The sequence below is a fragment of the Gobio gobio genome (assembly GCF_949357685.1).
Source record: "Gobio gobio genome assembly, chromosome: 9".
NCBI lineage: Eukaryota > Metazoa > Chordata > Actinopteri > Cypriniformes > Gobionidae > Gobio > Gobio gobio.
In genome coordinates, this window is record NC_137115.1 from 15,474,970 (window position 1) to 15,495,801 (window position 20,832).

The window sequence follows — 20,832 nt, forward strand, 5'->3', positions numbered from 1 at the left end:
AATGCGCTGCACACCGCCACACAAAATGGGGTCTCGCGCACTACCGCCCACTCCGCGATGATGTAATTTTTGCCGCGCGCACCGTCGTGCGGACGCGTCGAGTATAAACAAGGCTTTACACTGTGTCTACACTGGACTTGAGCGTTGTTGAGACGCGATGTGCACAACAGACTGAGTCTACACTGGGCGTGACAAAGCAACCACTCCAAATTCATTTGTCATTGTCAGATGTAGCGCAAGTGCTTGGCTTACGTCAGAAATAGAATTTGGCATCAGTTTACTGTCGGTGATATGTCACGGTGCACCACATCCAGTGTAGACAGTATCACTGATTATAATGTGTTCTATTGTCTTGTCATGCTGCTTCAAGCCGTTCACGTCCGGTGTATACATGGTTGTTTTTTTTTGCTGCCAGTGCGACTGCTTTTCCATTGAATTCCCTAACTCTTTACTTCCTTACGAGATTAAAGTCTAGTTCACACACAAATGAGAATTTAATTCACTCATATGTTGTTCTAAACTTGACTTTAAAATAACTTCCTTTCGATTGAACATAAGATATGTTGTGAAGAATGTCTAAGCTACTCAAAGCACCTCAAGGCTTATTTTACTCTTTTTGTTGATTGTTACACATGACAAATTGTCTTTGACGTCAAATGTGACGGGATGTTTGGGACAAGGGTAGAGCTGCATGATTAATCGTTAAAAAGCTGTGATCTCGATTCGGACACCCACACAGTTATTCCTAAATGACAAGGATTCGGTTATGTCTATTAAACCTTTGACAAGTACGATCACAGTGGAACATTCAAATCTGTGTTCGTGCAGCCGCTGACCCAGATACAGCAGTTGGCTTATGTATGAAACGGCTTTACAAAGTCTTTTCAACCACACATTATCATTATTGCTGTGTTGTGATCAGAAGTACTGGTTTATAGTTTGGATTTGCACTGTCTACGGTAGCAATAAAAATGGAGTAAATCACCTTTTGAAAGTAACTTAACGCTTCAAACGAAGATATACAATGCTTCAAACATATACATTTGCATCAAACAAGTGTATATATATCAATTATATTGTCATTGAAGCATTCCTTCAAGAGATTTGTTCAAAAACGCTGATTCATCCAGTAATCAAGTGAAGTGTTTGAGTCGTTGAATCATTCATTAAAACAGCATTTTTAATTTCAAGTTAACTTTATTTTTATTTTAGCAAGTAACAATTTGTGTTATTGTTTTATTTGTCTTTTCAGAATCATGGGAGAATTGTGATCTTGATTTTAAACAAGAATTTGTGATTTCTCAATTTATCCAGAATCGTGCAGCTCTAGCATAGGGGAACATTTTTAGTGAATTAAGTTTTTCTCTACATCCAACGAAAGTATTGTATTGTTTCAAAAGGCAATCCAGTCAAATCAGTCTTTAAAATGGCCAGCATCCAGTAGGACAGAGCTTCTGTCCATGCAAATGGGGTCCGTTTTGAAGAGCTAAATAAGATCTAGCTGCAAGCTATAATTCAAACAGGCTGTTTAAGTGCTAAACGTAAGCAAAGCTCTCTGGCTAAAAAAAAAACATTGTTTGAAGCATGGCAGTACTAGTCAGAGCTGGTGAAAGTGTTATTAAGAAATGTTTGAACAAGGTTTCTCAGACCTGGATAAGTAATGGTTTATAACTGACTGGAAGCTCTGACTTGAACCCTTCCACATTCAGAATGTGCTTTGTGTATGGAAGAAAGTAATGTTATGTGTGTTTGGTGGATTATTCGCTGCATCAGAGGCAAACAATCTGTTAATAGAGTGGTGCGGGTATGACGTCACTTTTTAGCCCAACCGGCAGTTAGCACACTGGTTCCCTCGATTTAAAAAACAATAGGATTTTCCCATAGTCTTTTGGATTAAGACATGATACTTGCATGTTTTGTCCATCAAGATAATTTTCACAGATGAGCACAACTTTTATGCATTTTGAAGTCTAATTGCAGTCGCCAGAAGTAAAAGGCTAAAGGTAGGCTATAAACAAACTACACAACGTCCCACAACTTTAGCGCCACCATCACTAAACGTCCGACAACTCTTTCAGTTTTATCCTCAAAACATCTTCCCAGAACGTTTGAGTTGGACTAGTTTATAGCACAATTAGGAGCATAATGAAGTTACCTCTTCGGCGTTATGACGTTTATATCTCCTCAACTGCCTCTGTAGTCCCATTTAGCCACTTGTTAGCAACCGCCTTTTTCAAGACGTGCAACAGTTTAAATACTGATGTATTTTATGTCATTGATTAAACCGTGAAAGTGTCTTGAGCTTGTGTTCACCACAGACCTTATTTCAGCCATTTAACCAAAACCCCATTGACTTTGGGACGTGGGAACCGGAAATGATAAAATGCTTACTCGCTTCCTTGTTTTGGCCTACAAAGTCATGTCATCCCTGCACCCCTCTATTGGGATATATTTTCTTCACTCTTTTGATAGTTCTTTGTTAACATGAGCTTTGTGCCAGACTAGTGACAAATGATATTGTGGATTTTTAAAAGTCCGCTTCCGACACGTATCGGCCAAACAGAAAAAGACTAATGCCGATCATCATCATGTAAAAGATGAAAAAACACAATTAAAATTAAGTAGACCTCAGAGAAGAAAAATTAAGTGTAGAACGTGAGCACTTTAAGTATTGTAAAGAAGGGTCCGTTATTAAATGACAGCTGTTTGTTTTTAGATGGTCTTTCTATGCTCTGCTCTAGAAATTCGACCCAGTCTGAGGAATTTTTGGAATTCACGTGCACAGCGGATCAACCCCCCTACTTCCCTTCTCTCTTCTCTTTGTCTTTTTTTTGGCTGAGGGCTCTGCATTCTGGTCTTCCTCCAAGCCCTGCTTTTGATGTGTGCTTGTGTCATTGGGTTCAGACTTGTTCTGCCCCTTCTCCGAAGCCGTTTGAGGTTTTAGAGTTTTTATCAGGTTACCAAAGGCTGTTCCCCTGCCGTTTGAGGTTTTCGAGTTTGTCAGGTTACCAAAGGCTGCAACACCCCCCCCCCCCCCCCCTTCCTCCTTTTTGCTCTAGAGGGGCTCCTCTCTGTTCATCATGCACGTGCATATGTTAAATGTGGTGTTAAGAAAAAGTTTCTTGTACACACGGGACTTTTAGAGGCATAAATTGGGCCTGGAGTGTTTTTCCACTCCTCTCAGCGCTTTCTGACATGACTCATTTTTAGAGGGGAGCTCCTGAAACTCCACTCCTTCACCAGACTTTGAATTTGACCTACTTTTATTTTTGTGGCCTCCGATGATCTTAGAACTGAAATTGAAGATTTAAAAAAGAAAAAATCTACACAGTGCTTTCTCGTATGAAAGATCAAAGCAAGGTGGGTTTTTTTATTTTAAATAAGGGATAAAAATGAGACCCTTTTCCCACAACCTGGGGGGGGGGGGTGCAGTGCATTTAACCGTGATGCATGTCCATATTGCAAACAGTCCCCTGAAGTCCCCTAATTTTGAGCAATAGTAATGCTTGTGTGATTGGAGTCTGTCAATTTGTCTGACATTTAAACCTCCTGCTGTTTGGTTTGGAGCCTAGCCTATCTCCCGGTTTGCATGAGTCATCTGCCACCTCACGCCACCAGCGAGGGTGGTTTTATTTAACATTCAAATGAGTTGCCTAAAATGTGTCATGGCTGACTTGGTTTGACTTTCTCAAGAAGTATTTACGCAGGCATTTGAAATTGCATCGACCCTATGAGACTCTGCTCTAGTCAAGAAGCACAAGAAGTTTTTTGGGGGGAATGTCAATAAGAACTGCAGACAGAATTGTCTGAACCTAATTTTGAATATTTTTGTTTTTGTGCTTGGCATCTCTCTTGGAATTGCACATGCTTGTTCTATTAAACTATTGTGTGTGTAATGCATCATAAACATAATTTGTGCTTTATTATCATCATCATCATTATCATCAAAATAAATTGAATATTTATTAAAAATAATACTTTAACTTTACTAAAGGTGTATGTATGTATGTACATGAGAGGGATAGTGAGAGAGTTGCACAAATCTGGATTAATTTGAAAAGCATTTTTTTTTTTTTTTCAAACCCGAGATCACAATTCTCCCATGATTCTGAACAGACAACTAAACAAATAACATGCTATTACCTAGAAGTTAACTTGTTATTAACTTATTTAACTTGTTAACTGCTGCAGTCTAAAATGTTGAATTAATCTGAATTAATTTTTTTTATAAGCTGTTTGAATGAATGATTCAATGACTCGCTCATCAACACTTCACTCTTTCATTACTGAATGAATCAGCTTTTTAAAATTACAAATACATTGTCACTTGTCGCCACCTGGTGGTGTAAAAATAAAATACGATCGTTATTTGAAGCGCCAATTTTTTTTTTTTTTTTTTGCTTGCTCTCTTGTTCCTCCATAGATATGTGTTAATATCTGAACTATAAACTTTTATCCCAGTACATCTGTAATATGAATATTTGTAACAGAAGTAATGATACTGTGTAGTTGAAAAGATGGCAGAGACGATGCAGATTTAAATGTTCCAGTGTGACTTTGTCACCGGTGAATCATTATCATTTATAAATAAGATTTCTGTTTTTATAAACGATTAATGTGCTGTCCAAATTATTGGTCAGAGTCACACTCTCACGCTTCACTTTGAAACATTTCCACGTCAGCGCTGTTTGATCTGATATTTGATTTATAACAGAGCATCCTGCACTGAACGCTTCCCACTAGATCTCGCAGTAGTAATGTTATTCATTCTGTGGTGAAATCGAAATGCTTTCTCACTGGATCTCCCAGCGATGTGTTGTAATGGTGTCGCGTGATCGAGATTGGCCCTGTGTATGAGCTTGCCCTGCGCTGTCTATTATTGCTCTGAGCTGATAAACGGTCCGCACAGCTCAGACAAGCAGCGCTATTCCGTTCCGCTTTTGTTCAATTTGCCATTTGATGTTTCTCATATATAATGCAAATGGCAGCTCTTATCATTTGGGCGCTGTGGTGATCGCACCAGTGCGACCTCTAACAATTTAGTCACACCAGCAAGAAAAAAGCAGCATTAGGTTGCACTCTGGAGTCATGTATATCTACAAGCTTGTGGATTGGCTTCTTTGACCTGCCCAGCAAGGAACCACTTTCTTGGAAGCACAGCTAAAACGTAACTTTGCCATTACAGGCGATGGGTTTTGTCCTTCGATTGAGCATCAGTCTGGTCTCTTAAGCAGGAGAGTTTTAAGTGTAATCCTTTAGCAGGATCTTTCTTTCACAGTCTTTGAGTAGAATGTGATCTGAATGTTGGTAATCTTCTTCCAGGTAATCTGCTCTCGTTGCATTATGTAACCCTGCGCAAGACCTTTGACGCAGAAACTATGACTATGACGATTGTTTAGTAGCTAATCCTTTTATGTTGGTGTTCTTCCAAGCATCCGTGCTGTTTTAAGAGGGACTGAAAGGTCACAGAGGTCTGGTTGTGATGTAAAATGATAGTCTGTCAGGCTCTGATGGTATTTGTTGGTCTAGAGAAGGTTTTTCAATGGCCAATTGTGAACATACGGTCTGCTGTAATCTGGTTTTAACAGCTTGACCGAGACCCTGCAAAAGAACATGACTATGGAGACCGAAATAGCGCTTACCTTTGAAATAGCCCTCAACCCAACTGTTGAGTAATATGACCTCAAGAATCATTAGACTTTTCTTGTTTTGGGCCACTTGCTGGACACAATGATTTGGGCGTTTGATACTATAACAGTGGAGCTGCACAATTAATTGTTAAAAAAAAAATCATGATCTTGATTCAAACACCCCCAACGTCTTAGTCCAAAATGACAATGATTCGGCCATGTCTATTAAGCCTTTGACACATCACAGCGGAACATCCAAATCCGCATTAGTGCTTCCGCTGAGCAGTTATGCTATGTGGGTATGAAACGGCGTTACAAACTGTCTTTTCAACCACACAGTATTGTTATTTCCATGTTACAAATATTCAGATTATCACAAGTTCTGGAATTAAAGTTTATAGGTCATATTTAAGTCCTTCCAGAAATTTTTATTTATTTATTTTTTTTTGTGAATGTAGCGGGCAAAAATCCTTGATTTTGTGTCACGTTTTCTTAAATGCGATGGAATATGCGGGATATTTATGCAATTTTTTAGTCTATAAAATTGCGGGAACTTTCAAAAACTGCGGTTTGATGAAGAGTGATTCCCACAACACCCTGTTCTCACTAGGCTACTACCTTAATGTAAAGAGTCACTTCCTATGATAAGCAAGCATACTACATCACAGAAAGTGCTGGGAATATTTAAGTTCTCATCATGTTTTATTTCAGACCTTAATAAACACATGGCTCAAACTTACAAAACATTGGGTCAAACAAGTTCTTTAGCTTTACAAAAGGAATATGCTACAACTTCTGTAAAAATGAATAAATAAAATATTTTAATACAGAGGTAGCTATACAACACGGACATCTTCTGTTCAAATTAGTGCTTCCAATGCACAAAGTGCAATCTTACTGTAACGTAAATTTACATACTACTACTAATATACTTACAACTGTAAGGTTTTTGAAACATGATTTAACCCACTGGTAACAAAAAAGTGCAATCTTACAACTGTAAAGTTGCTTTTCGATGATGTTCACGTCGCGTAATTACGTCACTTCATAATGTTCCCATGGCAATAGGGGGAAATGGCTGCTCTTTTGTGAAGCAAACGCAACATTTTTCAACTTTCTGCTAAGATATATGTGACTTTTTTGCAACGAAAATGCGGGGATTATGAAATCATGCAAGCCACGTCATTTAAATTAATTTCAAGATATTCATTCAGAAACGCAGATTCATCCAGTGATGTATCTATAAGTGAGTAGTTGACTTGTTCATTCAATTTTTATTTTTATAAATGATCCATTCAAATTACACATTTTAAATGCAGCAATTAACGTTTTGTCCGAACCTCTAGTAAATTACACTTTATTTTGTTTAGTTGTCTGTTCAGAATTGAGATCTCTATTTGAAACCACAAAAAAACGTGAATCTCAATTTATCCAGAATCGTGCAGCTGTAATGAACAGTGACCCAGAGGTGCAGGCTAATGTCAATGACTGGTCTGTCTGACTGCCATTGTCGGGCATGAGACTGATTATCCTGGCTCTTTGTCAAGATTGGCTGCTGTGCTTATCTGTCTTGATCGGTCTGTCTGTCCATTTGTGTCCTCCTTGAGTCATTATCTTTGTGTGTCCTTTTAGATCTATGGGCCAGAAGCATACACTGGTTGGTTTGGCAAAGCCATGGTCCTGTTGCGCATAACAGTACATTCTTGGGTTACTGCTGCGATAACAAACCAATAGTATTACTCAAGAGGGGCCGTAGTTACCCTCAAATCTCTGTGCCATTTAAACCTGACGTGTTATTCAAGTAGTTAGATGCATGTTGAGTGTGTGTTTGTGATCCTGTCATAATGTTAGCTGACCTGAAAGGAAAACAAATCTGGCCAAATACGACAATTTATGCTAGTATACACTATAGCGACCAATAATGCATACTTGAATTATGAAATGCACTAAAATGTTTTGGAAAATAACAATGGGCGTGACTGTAGCATAGCTAGAAACTGTTGACTGAATATTAAATGTTCATATAGTTGAGCCTTTTTATGTAAAGGGTAGATGTGAAACTGGGCTTTGTGCTGACCCTGCTTTACTCAGGACACGTCTAGTACAGCTGTCCCGAGTGTTTTATACATGCCATATGATGCATGACCTTGGTCAATGAACAAGATGAGACATGAGGAACATTAATTAACTGCTCATGCATTAGGGGTTATTTCATAAATACATGTGTAAGTTACAGTTTCTGAAAGACTTTGGAGGATTTTTGTCTTAACATTGTGACATTGGTTCTCTCTCTTCTATAGGGTCATCTGTCTGAGGGACTGGTCACTAAATGGTATCGTTCTCCCCGTCTGCTCCTTTCCCCAAATAACTACACCAAAGCCATTGACATGTGGGCCGCTGGGTGCATCTTTGCGGAGATGCTGACTGGAAAAACACTCTTTGCAGGTAGTGTGTGTGTGTGTGTGTGTGTGTGTGTGTGAGAGAGAGAGAATGTATAATTACTAGTTGTGTATATCTATCTATGTATCTTAGAAGACATATCTATATGACACTATTACCTTGCGCACCCACAATGACCAGGTAGTTGAAGGTCATTTCCTGTGGTGTTAGTGTATTATAATAAACTAGGACATGGATTTTTTTCTTGTGTAGTATTAAAGAGAAGAGAAGCTCTTTCTGTGAACTCCTACTTTGAAACTAGGGCAGAACTGTTGGTTTTGGTGTATTTAATTTTGGATGCAGGCAAAGGAAATATCTGGCAATTTTAAAATTGTTATTTCCAGGCCCCAAAGTTAGTGAAATTAATAACATTGTAAAAGGTCATGGAAATGCCTCAATTGAATATAAATGTTTTAAGTTACTCTCAGCCCCAATATATTTAATGGCCTATAAACTTCTTTGTGAGCTCAGTCTCTATAAATTTATTTTTACATGTCTGTATCCAATAATTCTTAACAACTGGAAAAGTCATGGAAATTCATTGGTCAAATGGTGTGGGAACCCTGAGGTTGAAGCAGTCAGTCTTGACAAACATGCACACTAAACTAGACCAGTTTGAGTATACAAACGTCTTTTGTGACAAATATTGGCAGTGCATTTGCTTTGACGCAGTTTTTCTGAATCAAACATTTGTGTGTGCGCAGGAGCTCACGAGCTAGAACAGATGCAGCTGATTCTGGAATCCATTCCGGTAGTCCATGAGGAGGATAGACTGGAGCTTCAAAGTGTAATACCCGTCTTTATCAGGAACGACATGTCAGAACCACACACGCCGCTTGCCAAGTTACTGCCTGGTGTCAGCCCTGAGGGTAAGTTGCACAAGCATATTTGCAGAATGCATGCAATTCATAGAAATTCCAATTTCTGGACCCTTGAATTCCTGGAAACTCGAATACCGCTTTCTCTTGCACCCTCCCTTCCCATGACCCAGTTTTGCAGCAATCCATAATATTCTCTATGATTTTAGAAAGTTATCTCAGTTCTGCTACTCTTGATGCTAAGCCATATTGTGTTGGTAAAAGAAACCTAAATAGCAGCCTAAATCTGATGAAGTATTGTTCATTTGTTCACTGCAGCCTTGGATTTCCTGGAGAAGATCTTGACCTTTAACCCCATGGACCGGCTCACTGCAGAAGAGGCTCTTGCTCACCCATACATGAGCGATTACTCATTCCCACTAGACGAACCAGTGTCCTCGCACCCCTTCCACATCGAGGATGAGGTGGATGACATCTTGCTCATGGATGAGAGCCATAGTCACATCTACAACTGGGACAGGTAAGCTCACACCTAATGGAGAAAAGCATCGGCTCATCATTCTGTGAGACTTGACTTTCGGTAAAAGCAGAGTAAGAGCAAAGCTCATTTAAGAAAAGTCAGTTCTCTTGGCCGCCATCTTGCCAATGCCTCTGGGCTGCTATTTTCTTTGTAAGCAGTATTTCGGTACAGCTCCTACATAATTGAATGGGTAAATTAAAACATTTCAAATCAGAGAACCAAGATAAATCAACATTTTGTTTTTCCCTCTGTAGATACCATGAAAGTCAATTCTCTGATCAAGACTGGCACCTGCACAGCACCCATGAAGCAGAAGATGTGCAGCGTGATCCTCGAGCTATGTCAGACGTCACAGACGAGGAGGAGGTCCAGATCGACCCACGGAAATACATGGATGGAGAGTGTGAAAAGTTCCTAGAGGATCCATCATTCGACCTCCCCCCAGAGCACTCGTGGCAACAGGAAGATCACCATGAGAACAAGTATTGCGACCAGGAGTGCAGCTACACTTGCAACTACAAAGCCGTGTCCCCGTCCTACCTGGATAATCTGATCTGGAGGGACAGTGAGGTCAACCACTACTACGAGCCCAAACTCATCATCGACCTCTCTAACTGGAAAGAACAACAGAGCAAAGAGAAGCTCGACAAAAAGGGCAAGAGCAAGTGTGAGAAGAACGGACTGGTCAAGGCCCAGATCGCCCTTCAGGAAGGGTCTCAGAACCACAGCGTGGCAGACAAGGATCGCGAACAAGAAAAACACCAGAACCACAGCCAGGGCTTCGACTTTGACTCGTTTATCGCCAGCACCATCAAACTGAGCCTCCAGCCGGAATCCGGTGACGTTGACCTCCTAAACGAGTTGAACACCTCAGTTTCCCAACTGGACACTCGTGCTCCTTGCGGCTCCATGTCCAAGTCCATCAGTCAGGAAAAAGAGGAGAAGTGCCTAGTCAACCTGGCACAGCTCGGTGTCCGGGCGCCCTGTCCTTGGGAAAGTTTCACGGACACCGATGTTGCAGAGAGCTGCCTGATCGACGAGGCTTGCTGGGACGTCCGCAAAGACGAGCAGCTCCAGAAGGAGAACAGCAGCTGCCAGAGCAGTTACCTCGACCGCCTCTTCAGCAAGCGCGAGGAGGCGGAGTCCGAGATCCCCGAGCCCGCCGAGGTGTCCGCTCCGGAGGGTGACTTCATATCCTGTGGCGGCGAGATAGTCTTTAACATGCAGCTGGAGTCTCTGGCCATTCCGGGGTTCGAAGGAGCGGCTGACATTCCCCTGAAGTCCATCCAGGCCACGCTGACGCCCTCTGCTGTTAAACGCTCCCCACAAATCGCCCATAAAACCTACAGCAGCATTTTCAAGCATTTAAATTAAAACCCCCGCCCCGTTCAAGCAGAGTCCAGCTTATTTTTTATAGAGTTATGTATTTCTGTACTTGAATCATTTATCTTTTTACATATGGTTACTTTTTAAGGAAACTTTTTTTTCTTTTTTTTTTTTAATTTGTCGATTAAATGTTAATGAATTTAGTTCGTAAGTTCATCCAAAGTGCTGGACTGTGCTCCTACACAAGAAACATGTTTTTTCCCCCCTAGAATTTTCAGTTCCAACTCTGATAATATATATATAAAAAGAAACTAACGGCATGACATTTGCACACAGTGTACTGTAGATTCAAAAACAGGTTAGGGAAAGACAGAGGAACGACTGTTAAGTAGGGAAATAGATGGTTTATTCATTGCAAGCAAAGGAATGGAGAGAAAAAAGGGGCGGAATAATGCACTAACCGTGTGGGAGATGCTGCCACTGACATCATAATGTGACCTTCTGACTGACAGCCAATAGGACAGACATAAGCAGTGCGTCTTGACCTTTCTCTTCCTGTTGTTGTTGTTTTTTTAACTAAGGCTAATGTATTTATTTGACGTACTTTTTCCACCTCTTTTCCATTTGAAAGCGAAGCCTTTTGTCATTTTGTTGATACTGTAAACTTCCTCAAACGTGATGCCAGCACAGCAAGCGTTAACCGTAGGCTTGCGATGTGTTAACTAAGTTCGTAAAGGCGTTATCTACCTCAAGGTAACAGCAGAAGGCTCTGTCTCCCAACTGTAGTGCTTTAAAAAAACACTTGCCCTCAACAATGTAGTGCACAGCAATTTCTATTTTTCATTTTGCATTTGCCATAGTGAAGTGTTAAGATCATTTATTTATTTTTAGCAGATGTGAGATATTTATTTTAAGAACGTTGTAATTTTTCAATGTGAGGCATTGGACTTCCATTCTGGTCTGTTTTGGCGCTCTGTGTTTGTTTAGCCGTGGATGATCGTTCATCCGTTTGAGTTGTACAGAAATTCATGACGCTCTCCCAAGTTCCAGCGTTTGTTTTCATAAGGATTCACCATAAGGATTTTTTTTAACTTGTAGGTGCTTTGTACGAGTGGAATACTGCTTTACGGCATTTTATGCGCCTAAAAGTCTTAATTTTGTTTTCTTTGTTTTTTTATAAATATATATATATATAAATATATATATACATATTGTTAGAAATTGTGCATGGAAGAAAACCAATGGAAGGTACATTTAAAATGAAGTTAATGGTGAAGTATATTGTGTCATTAATTTTATTTTAATTGTATGTTTTATTAAAGTCATTTTTTTCCAAGCTAGCATGATTGAATTAGGTTCAGATATAGCATGTAGAACACTTTTTTTTTTCTTTGTTTTTTTTTTTTTTAATTTGCCTTTTTAAGTGCTGGTTTCGATTCTGTTATCATTGGTTCCACTGTAAAATAACATCAATAAAATGGCCAGCAAGTGTATTACTGTCATCTTGTTTTTTTTAATACATGAGCAAATGCATGTAAATATTACTTCAGAAGAGGGTTTTCCCTGTGTTAGCTCACCGGTCTTTATTTACTGCGGGTAAGGTTCATGAGCCTTCAATTCACTGATCTAGTACCAACAACTCTATCACACATGCTCTTTGATGATATAGGTGCATATGACGATATCCACTAGGGAAAAAGAAAACAATTCTTGGTCATAATTATTGTTCAAGTGCAAATTATTATGGACCTGGTGCCTCCAGTCCAGAGGGAATAAAAGTACTATGGCAGCAGGTTAAGCCAACATACTATGAGAGATGCTGTAAAACGGAACACATTAGGTTTTTACATGATACTATCCAAGCAATACCAACAACGTCATACAATTTTGAGCTCTGATAAATTGTTGATGGTGGGCCAGGACCATTTACAATGATCCAAACTTCAAATTACTAAAAAATGGATTCAAATGTTGAAAGACTTGATTGTTTTCCTCTAGCTAAATTGATTTCGACCTCACTTTATATTAGGAGGCCTTAACTACTATGTACTTGCATCACTTACACAAAGTACTTATTGTGTTCATATTGTATTGCAAAACACCTTTGCTGATATTGAGGTGGGATACGGGTAAGGTTAGGGACAGGTGTGGTGATATGAGTAAGTTTAAGGGTAGGATTAGGTGTAAGGGAAGTGTCAACAGTGTAATTATAAATGTAACAACAGAAATGAATTACAGATGGAATTACATGCAGGTAATTTTAAAAGTACAATGTAAAAACATGTATGTACACAATAAGTGCATTGTATCAAATTAAAATGTTAGTACATAGTAGTTAAGGCCACCTAATATAAAGTGGGTCCTTGATTTCTTTTTCCAGTAAGATTGCAAACTTAAATTTGCACATATATTTCACAGATAATATCACAAGATGACATTACTGCTCCATTAATGAAGAACTCTGAAGAAAAAAATATGACACACAATCATTTTAGGGTTTGAGGAGTTGCTCCTGTTGTGTTTGACTATATATAGCAACAGATGTTTTTAGAGTCTGCTGTGATGTCAGGCTGAGATCTTGAGACCCTGCATGGGGCAGAGAAACTTCCTTCACTGATAGGGTTGCCCTTTGGCAGGGGTTGAAAACCTCTCTCTGATGAGCCTGTACTTAGCCCACTACTATATAACATTCAGTTTGTGCTACAGACAAATGTCAAAATACGTCAAAATATTGGGGGTTGTTTTCAAGAAATGCAATTTGAATTGCAATTTTTGCATGGTGGAAAGATCCCATATTTACTTGAAAGAGACCAGAATATCATTGAGTCTTGCGACTGTTGACTTTGGCCAGTAAGGAACCGGCCATCCAGAACACCTTAGCAACCACACAGCAACATGCTTCATGAAAAGTTCACGCCCATATTAAGAATGAAAAACTATTAAGCTTTCTATTATCAAATTAAATCAATATTTACCAATCAAATCTGAGCTGCTTGCAAGATCTAAATGGAGACATTTAGAAGAGCAGCTGAAAAGCAGCCCAGGTGTGAGTTTCAGGATAATGGGCTGACGTGCATCCTTATGCCTGGTTCCTTAGGAACACCAGACACAACATGCGCGTGGTTACCATGTCCACACAGCCTAGAGGGAGTTGTGTACTTCTAGACACACATTAATCAGTTGGTTTCTTGAACCTGGATCCTTTAGAAGATGTTGACATGAATTCCAGTCCGTAGAGAGATGGGTTTCATGCCCTCAGAACATACCACTCTCTAAGCCCAGGTGTATAGGGAAAATGGTTTACATTTACAAAGTAGTTTATATTTCCTTAAGATAGAGTGTTGTGATGGCATTTTATTATCCCTTTAAAATAAAAAAAATAAAAAGTGCAATAAAAAAAAAAAAATCTAGAGCCAACCCTGAGGGGTCTTCCAGAAAACAGATTATGTGACACCTGGGCATGTTTAAGAGTAAGTAAGCGGATAACCTCAACTTTCAGTTCCAAAAGCGGAGGTAACTTTCAGGGTATTTAAGTAGCCATAGCAACTCTGAACATAACCTGCTCCGGAGCACATGTTGCAGGGTTAGTTTGCTTAAGAGGTATTTATTCAGATGTGTTATATAGTTAATATAGTTAGATTAATATAACTACCAGGGCCGGCCCGTGGCATAGGCGGAATAGGCAAATGCTAGGGGCGCCACTCATCCATAGGGGCGCCAAAATGTATTACTGATACTATTTTATTAATATTAATTTGAAATATTACCAAATAAAGCGCAAAAAAAACGTAACTAAGTCCCCGCATCTTTCCGGTCCGCCTCATCAATCTCCCCCCGCCGATCTACTTGAAGTGCGTCAGAAATACAACGCGCGATCAGTTTATCGTTAGGGGAATTTGTTGTGTCGCGTCGCCTCTCGCCGCATCCAACGCAGACAGGGTTGCTTTCATTTTTTAGGGTGCTTGGCCGTTCGCGCCAGGTGTTGCCTGATTATTTATGACGGATGGCCGAATTGAAGTGTTTAAAAAAAAAGACAGAAGCCCTCTGATGCAGGGAAGATAAGGGATACACTGCTCTTCTTACGTAGTATTTGTGTCTTGTTTCTAGTCTAAATATCTAAAATTCCTAAATCAAGGTTGAAGGTGCGTTTACTAGATAAGTTAAATGACAGAAGATAGTTTTCTTGTTTTCTTGAAAAATAAAATCAAAATGAAGTGAGTTTTTGCTTAAAACAAGCAAAATTATCTGCCAATGGAGTGGAAAAATATTGTTTCTGATTGAAATCTTGTTTCTGTCCCAAACAGAAATAAGATTATTTTTCTCACCCCATTGGCAGATAATTTTGCTTGTTTTAAGCAAAAACTCAAGACATTTTTCTTGTTTACTTGAAAATCAAATCAAAATGAAGTATGTCATTTTACTCATCTAGTAAATGCACCTTGATTTAAGAATTTTTAGATATTTGGACTGGAAACAAGAAAAAGATTATAAATAAGAAGAGCATTTTTTGCTGTGTAAAGACAGAAGTAAAGGGATGTAGGCAAATTAGTTGAACAGTTAATGAACAGTTTATTTAATTGCATAGTAGTAAAATACTAATGTTTGCTAATTAATTCCAGTTATTTTTACCTTAAACTTTATGCAAGCAGCTGTTCTGGGTTCTCCAGAGGCCACAGCCAGTGTGATTTTGTAAAAAATAAATAATATAAAAAATATTAAACGCATGTAATATCACTTTTTTAATAGCCTAATGTTTTTACTCTGCAGTTGTGCAGTTTTAAGGGGGTGTATAGCAATTTTAAAATGTTTTTGCCGAAATTAGTAATGATATTTATATACAGGTTTATTTAAAATGGCAACATTTTATGTAAAATTCACATTAAATATCAAAATTTCTCAGTTGAATTCCTGGTGAAAGCATGAATGCTCATAGTTTAGTGGAAGATTGCTGCCATACTGGAAAACAAACACTTTTGCTAGTTCTCAATGAATAGTTTGTGCATGAATGTTAGATGCAATTACTCTTGCTATTTGTGTTTAGGCTGTAATGTGGCATAGGTGTAATATTTGTACAGTTTTACTATCATCAGCCTTTAACAAATAAAAAAACAATAATAATATCATGAACATAATGATGGGGTAGAATGGACTGGACATCTTATAAAACAACAACAACAATAAAAATAAAACATCAATGCATTACAAAAATAAAACAGTACGAGTGTTTCCACAACTTAGACTGATAATGTGTAGTGCTAAACCTTGATACAAGGGGCACCAAGTAAAATCTTGCCTAGGGCAGCAAATTGGTCAGGGCCGGCCCTGATAACTACATTTGTTATATAGTTACAGTAGTTTAATTCTAAAGCACCATTATAACAAGGTAATGTTTAAATGTTAATTCAATATTTATTCACTGAGAATAAGGATTATATTGTTTGTTTGATGCTAATTAATTGAATGCAGATCCTTGTGTTTGATGAGGATAAAATAAATAATAAATATATTTGAATTGATTTAACATTTAAACATTACCTTGTTATAATAGTGCTTTAGAAATAATATATAACATTGTATATTATATAACTGTATCTATAAAACAAATGTAGTTATATTAATATAACTATATTAATTATGTAACACATCTGAATACCTCTTAAGCAAACTAACCCTGGAACAGAAGCTGCTCCGGAGCAGGTTATGTTCAGAGAGTGAGTTGCTATGGCTACTTACATACCCTGAAAGTTACCTCCGCTTTTGGAACCGAAAGTTAATGTTATACGCTTACATACCCAGGTATGTCACACAACCTGCTTTCTGGAATACTCCCCAGGCCAGTAGTGTCACTTTCTAAATAAACACTACGCACCTATAGACTGAATACGTATACGCATGATTTCAGGCCCCCAAAACGCTGTTGTCGTGTAAAAGAACGGCCAAAACGCATAAAAAGTTTTATGTTTTTAGTTGAAAATGGTGTTGTGTAAACAGCCGCTTAGCTCTAAACCTAATCAAATACACCTGGGGGGTATTCCAGAAAGCAGGTTATGTGACATACCCTGGTATGTTTAAGGGTAAGTTAGTGGATAACTTCAACTTTCGGTTTCAAAAACGGAGGAACATTCAGGGTATGCAAATTTTTAAAGATTACTTTTTAAACGAAAAGATTTAAAAACTGATTGCACAACCACCAAATAGGTGGCAATGTGCACTAAATAGGTTATGTAACTCACCATTAAACAAAAGAAGAAGAGTAAGTAGAATTGCGCGCTTTTCTTAGCGTCTGTTTCCATGGTGAATCATCGTTTCGTCGCTCTGTTGAGAATGTCTTGTGTGTTAACCGGGAACATACTCTGAGTTGGCTGAACTTACTCACGTTTTTGGAACCAGCATACCTCGAGTAAGCAAGTTTCGGGTTAATCAACCGAGAGTTCAAGGTATATGTGACGGTAAGTTAACCTTGCTTTCTGGAATACCCCCCAGTTGATCTGACTTTGCAACAGGACATTTTCAATGTATTTAATAAAATAAAATAAAAACTTGATATATCTTTCCTATCAAGGAATGTGCAAGCTAAATGATGAAACAAAAAAAACCAAGCACAGGCTATTTAGTTTAATCACTCTTTCTTTTATTATACAATTAGCATTCAACAAATAATATAGCTCTTATTAAAGATTTTTACACTAAAAGATTGTACAACCACCAAATGGTGACGATATGCACTGGCCATTAAACAAAAGAAGAAAGTTGCATGTCGCGCTTTTTCTTATAGCGTCCGTTTCCATGGTGACTCTTGAATGTCTTGTGAGTTGACCAGGAACATACTCTAAATTGGCTGAACCAGCAAATCAAGTTGTTCAGGATCACTTGAAAATAACACAGGTGTGTTGGAGCAGGGTTGGTTGGAATTGAAGTTGGAACTGTAGCCCTTCAGGACCAGGGTTGGCTACGCCTGGTCTAAAGAATAAAGATGTTACTTTGCAAGATTAAAGTATAGTCTAATATTAAGAGAATAAAGTCCAAATTACAACAAATTCATAGCATAATGAGATTAAAGTAGAAATATAATGAGAAGGGACATTCTTCTAAAATGCTGAACATGGCATTATGCAGTGATAATGTAAGACTAAATTCACCTTATTGATAATAAACACTATCAGCAGTCGATGAGCCCCGAATATAAATGCATCATGCAACATTTTACGTATTTTCTTTCCTCTTGCATTACATGCATATAGTGTTTACAACTTCATTCATTTTGTAATATGACTTTACTCTGAAAACTTTCTCTTAATTCTTGTGAAAGGCCTATTTATTGTAGTCGAGACCAGCTAATTCGAGTCCAAGTCAAGACCAAGACCAAAGAAGGGTTCAGTCTGAGTCAAGCTCCACACACTCCTGCGCCCATGACAAATATGATCTTGGATTGAGGGGCTGTTTACACGACACAGTTTTTAACTATAAGCAGAAAACTTTTTATGCGTTTTAGCTATTAATTTACACAACATTGGCGTTTTGGGGACCTGAAAACACAAGCTTTTGAAAACGGGTTTCAAAGTGCAAGTTTTTGAAAACGATACCGTTATTGTCGCCGTGTATAAACAACAAAAACGTGAATGCGTAACGTTTTCAGGCATGAAGTGTTTCTTTACAAAGTGACATTGCCAACTACTGGCCCGGCATACAGTGTTTCTAATCAGATCCGTGTGAATGGGGATCGTTTTGACAATGTTGTCGTCTGTATGCGAAAAATGCAAAGGAAAAACTTTTCTGTTTTTAGTACTTTGTTGACACGTAAACGTACCCTCAGTCTTGAGTCTATAGTCCAAGACCATGGTTTTGATCATGAACTCAGAAGCATAGACTTGAATTATCTGGTCTCGACTACAACACTGCATGGCACTAAAACACTGCCATAGTAAGTGGTACTTGACAGCAACATTTGCATGATTTTGAGGGTGTTGATATATAGATGCTAATGGGTTCTAAGTGGTTTTTAGCATGTAGCTAACATTTTCTGGATGGTTGCTAGGTGACGTACATTTATCGACAAAAGAACTCACAGAGACATTTGATATCATTCATGTAACAAACTGTGCTGGATGAATTATATAGGGGAGACCGGGGATGGTTGTAACATTTTTGACATTTCTGTCTGTATCTTGGGGTTGTTTTAAGCCTGTGCATTGAAACTGTGATTAAAATTGGTTACAAGTGTCAGCTATTAAATGACATAGCTTTTATCTTTGCAGCACAAACAGAAAATGTGTGGTTTCGATTCAAACACTAGGAGAGAAATGTTACAATCCACCCAATAGTCCAGGTTAGTTGTAACACACTATGGGGTGTGATGTAACATTATTATATCCACAGGGTTGATAAGTAACATTATGAAATAAGGATTATGACAACAACAACAAAAAAAGTTTTGAAAGCTTTTTATTCAACACAGACTTGTTAACATAATGGGTGTGTGAGCATGTGTGTAACAAAAATGTATAAATTGAGCAAATGCTCATTTTACGTCCCTCAATTTGTCATTCTCTTCCAAGACCTAGGCCAGGGGTGTCCAATCCTGCTCATGGAGGGCCACCATCCTGCAGAGTTCACCTACAACCCCAACTACACACCAGAGCCAGCTAATCAAGGTCTACTAGGCATACTAGAAACTTCCAGGCAGGTGTGTTGAGGCAAATTGGAAGACTGCATATGACCTAGGCATACTGAAAGAAAAAACACAACAAAATGTGTTTGGGGTACGCAGTAAAATGATTAATTTATGTTACAACTAACCCAGAGTCTTGTAGCCATGAACTAGCTCACCTAACAGCCAAAACATTAGCACTGACAACTTGCATGAAAAATATCTACACAGACACACAATAAACATAATTTAACTTTGATGAGCTTAACTGCCAAGCAAGAATTGCCATAATAAAAATAAAGAAAGTAAAAAAAGTTACTTTCTTACATCAAAATTTGTTTTTCTGCTCTAAAAATGGGCTCTACTTTCTCACATGTGTAATTAGGACTAAACAGAGCATGTGTGAAGTGAATCAGGTGATTTGTTACTTGTTCCTGATTGGAGAAATCTGAAGTGTTACAATTAACCCACGTTACAACATCCCCGGTCTAAATACTAGTTAAATATTCATAGTTAAGGGTTTCTTCAGAAGTATTCTAAGTATACTTGGCTTGTAGTTATGTTTACTCTTTTGATTCCATAGCCGGTAACACTTTATAATAACTGCACGCAAGTTAAGCATTAGTAAATAGTTAATTCATCATTCATAAAGCATTAATAGACATTAATAAGCAGTTTATAAATACAGCTATAAATGCTTTATTCTTTATTTATACGCATATCTATAATGTGTTTAGTAATTGTATTTTCCTACTTTATAAATGATCAGTTTATAATTTCTAAATTAAGTATTACGTTATTTACAAACCAGTTAATTAGAAGTTGTTAGTGGTTCATAAGATCATTTAGAAAGTGTAAGTAAAGGATTGATAAACTATTTAAATGTATTCATATTATTTAGACATAACAATAGTTATTCAGTGTGTTAATAAATGCTTTATTAACATGTATCTGTAATTCATGATTAATTCAGGTAGTTGTATAACATTTAGTAGTTGTCAGTGAACTATTTTTGTGTGCTCATCTAAAGTGAGGACTATTTATGCCTCGTAAAGCTTTGACAATAGGAACATACAAATTTGTACAAAGGAATTTACATAAAATCTTTTCTCTTTCCTCGCCATTGACTGAATTTTCCGGCTATCCATTTTTGTTCACTGTTATACAGTAGGGCGCGCTATTAAACGTCTTCTGAAATGGTACAGAATCCCCGGATCAAAACACAGGTGTAGAAGAAGCTGAAACAAATGATAGAAGATCCCTTATGCAAATGTAAAATAACACAATCAATCATCAAACATTAAATAGGATATACTGTAAATCAAAACTGCCTAATTTTACCAATGTGAACTGTGAAGCTTTGGGGGTGTTGATGAACTCGATCTACTCTATCTATGTTTTGAATCGTTCTGAATCCCATCCAGACAAAGTCCTTGACAAAAATGCAATTTT

At 38.1% G+C, this 20,832-nt stretch overlaps 1 protein-coding gene across 2 annotated transcripts in view; it reads left to right on the forward strand.

The window, feature by feature from the left end:
* Positions 1–11,791, forward strand: part of mapk6 (mitogen-activated protein kinase 6) — a 29,878-nt gene extending 18,087 nt beyond the window's left edge. For both annotated transcript variants that reach the window (XM_079824805.1, XM_079824804.1), the window contains exons 3-6: positions 7,931–8,075; positions 8,774–8,938; positions 9,206–9,407; positions 9,662–11,791. In XM_079824805.1, coding sequence (XP_079680931.1) covers positions 7,931–8,075; positions 8,774–8,938; positions 9,206–9,407; positions 9,662–10,781 — 1,632 coding nt within the window. In that variant the 3' untranslated portion in view covers positions 10,782–11,791. The remainder of the gene's footprint in view (positions 1–7,930; positions 8,076–8,773; positions 8,939–9,205; positions 9,408–9,661) is intronic.
* The last annotated feature ends 9,041 nt before the right edge of the window (positions 11,792–20,832 follow it).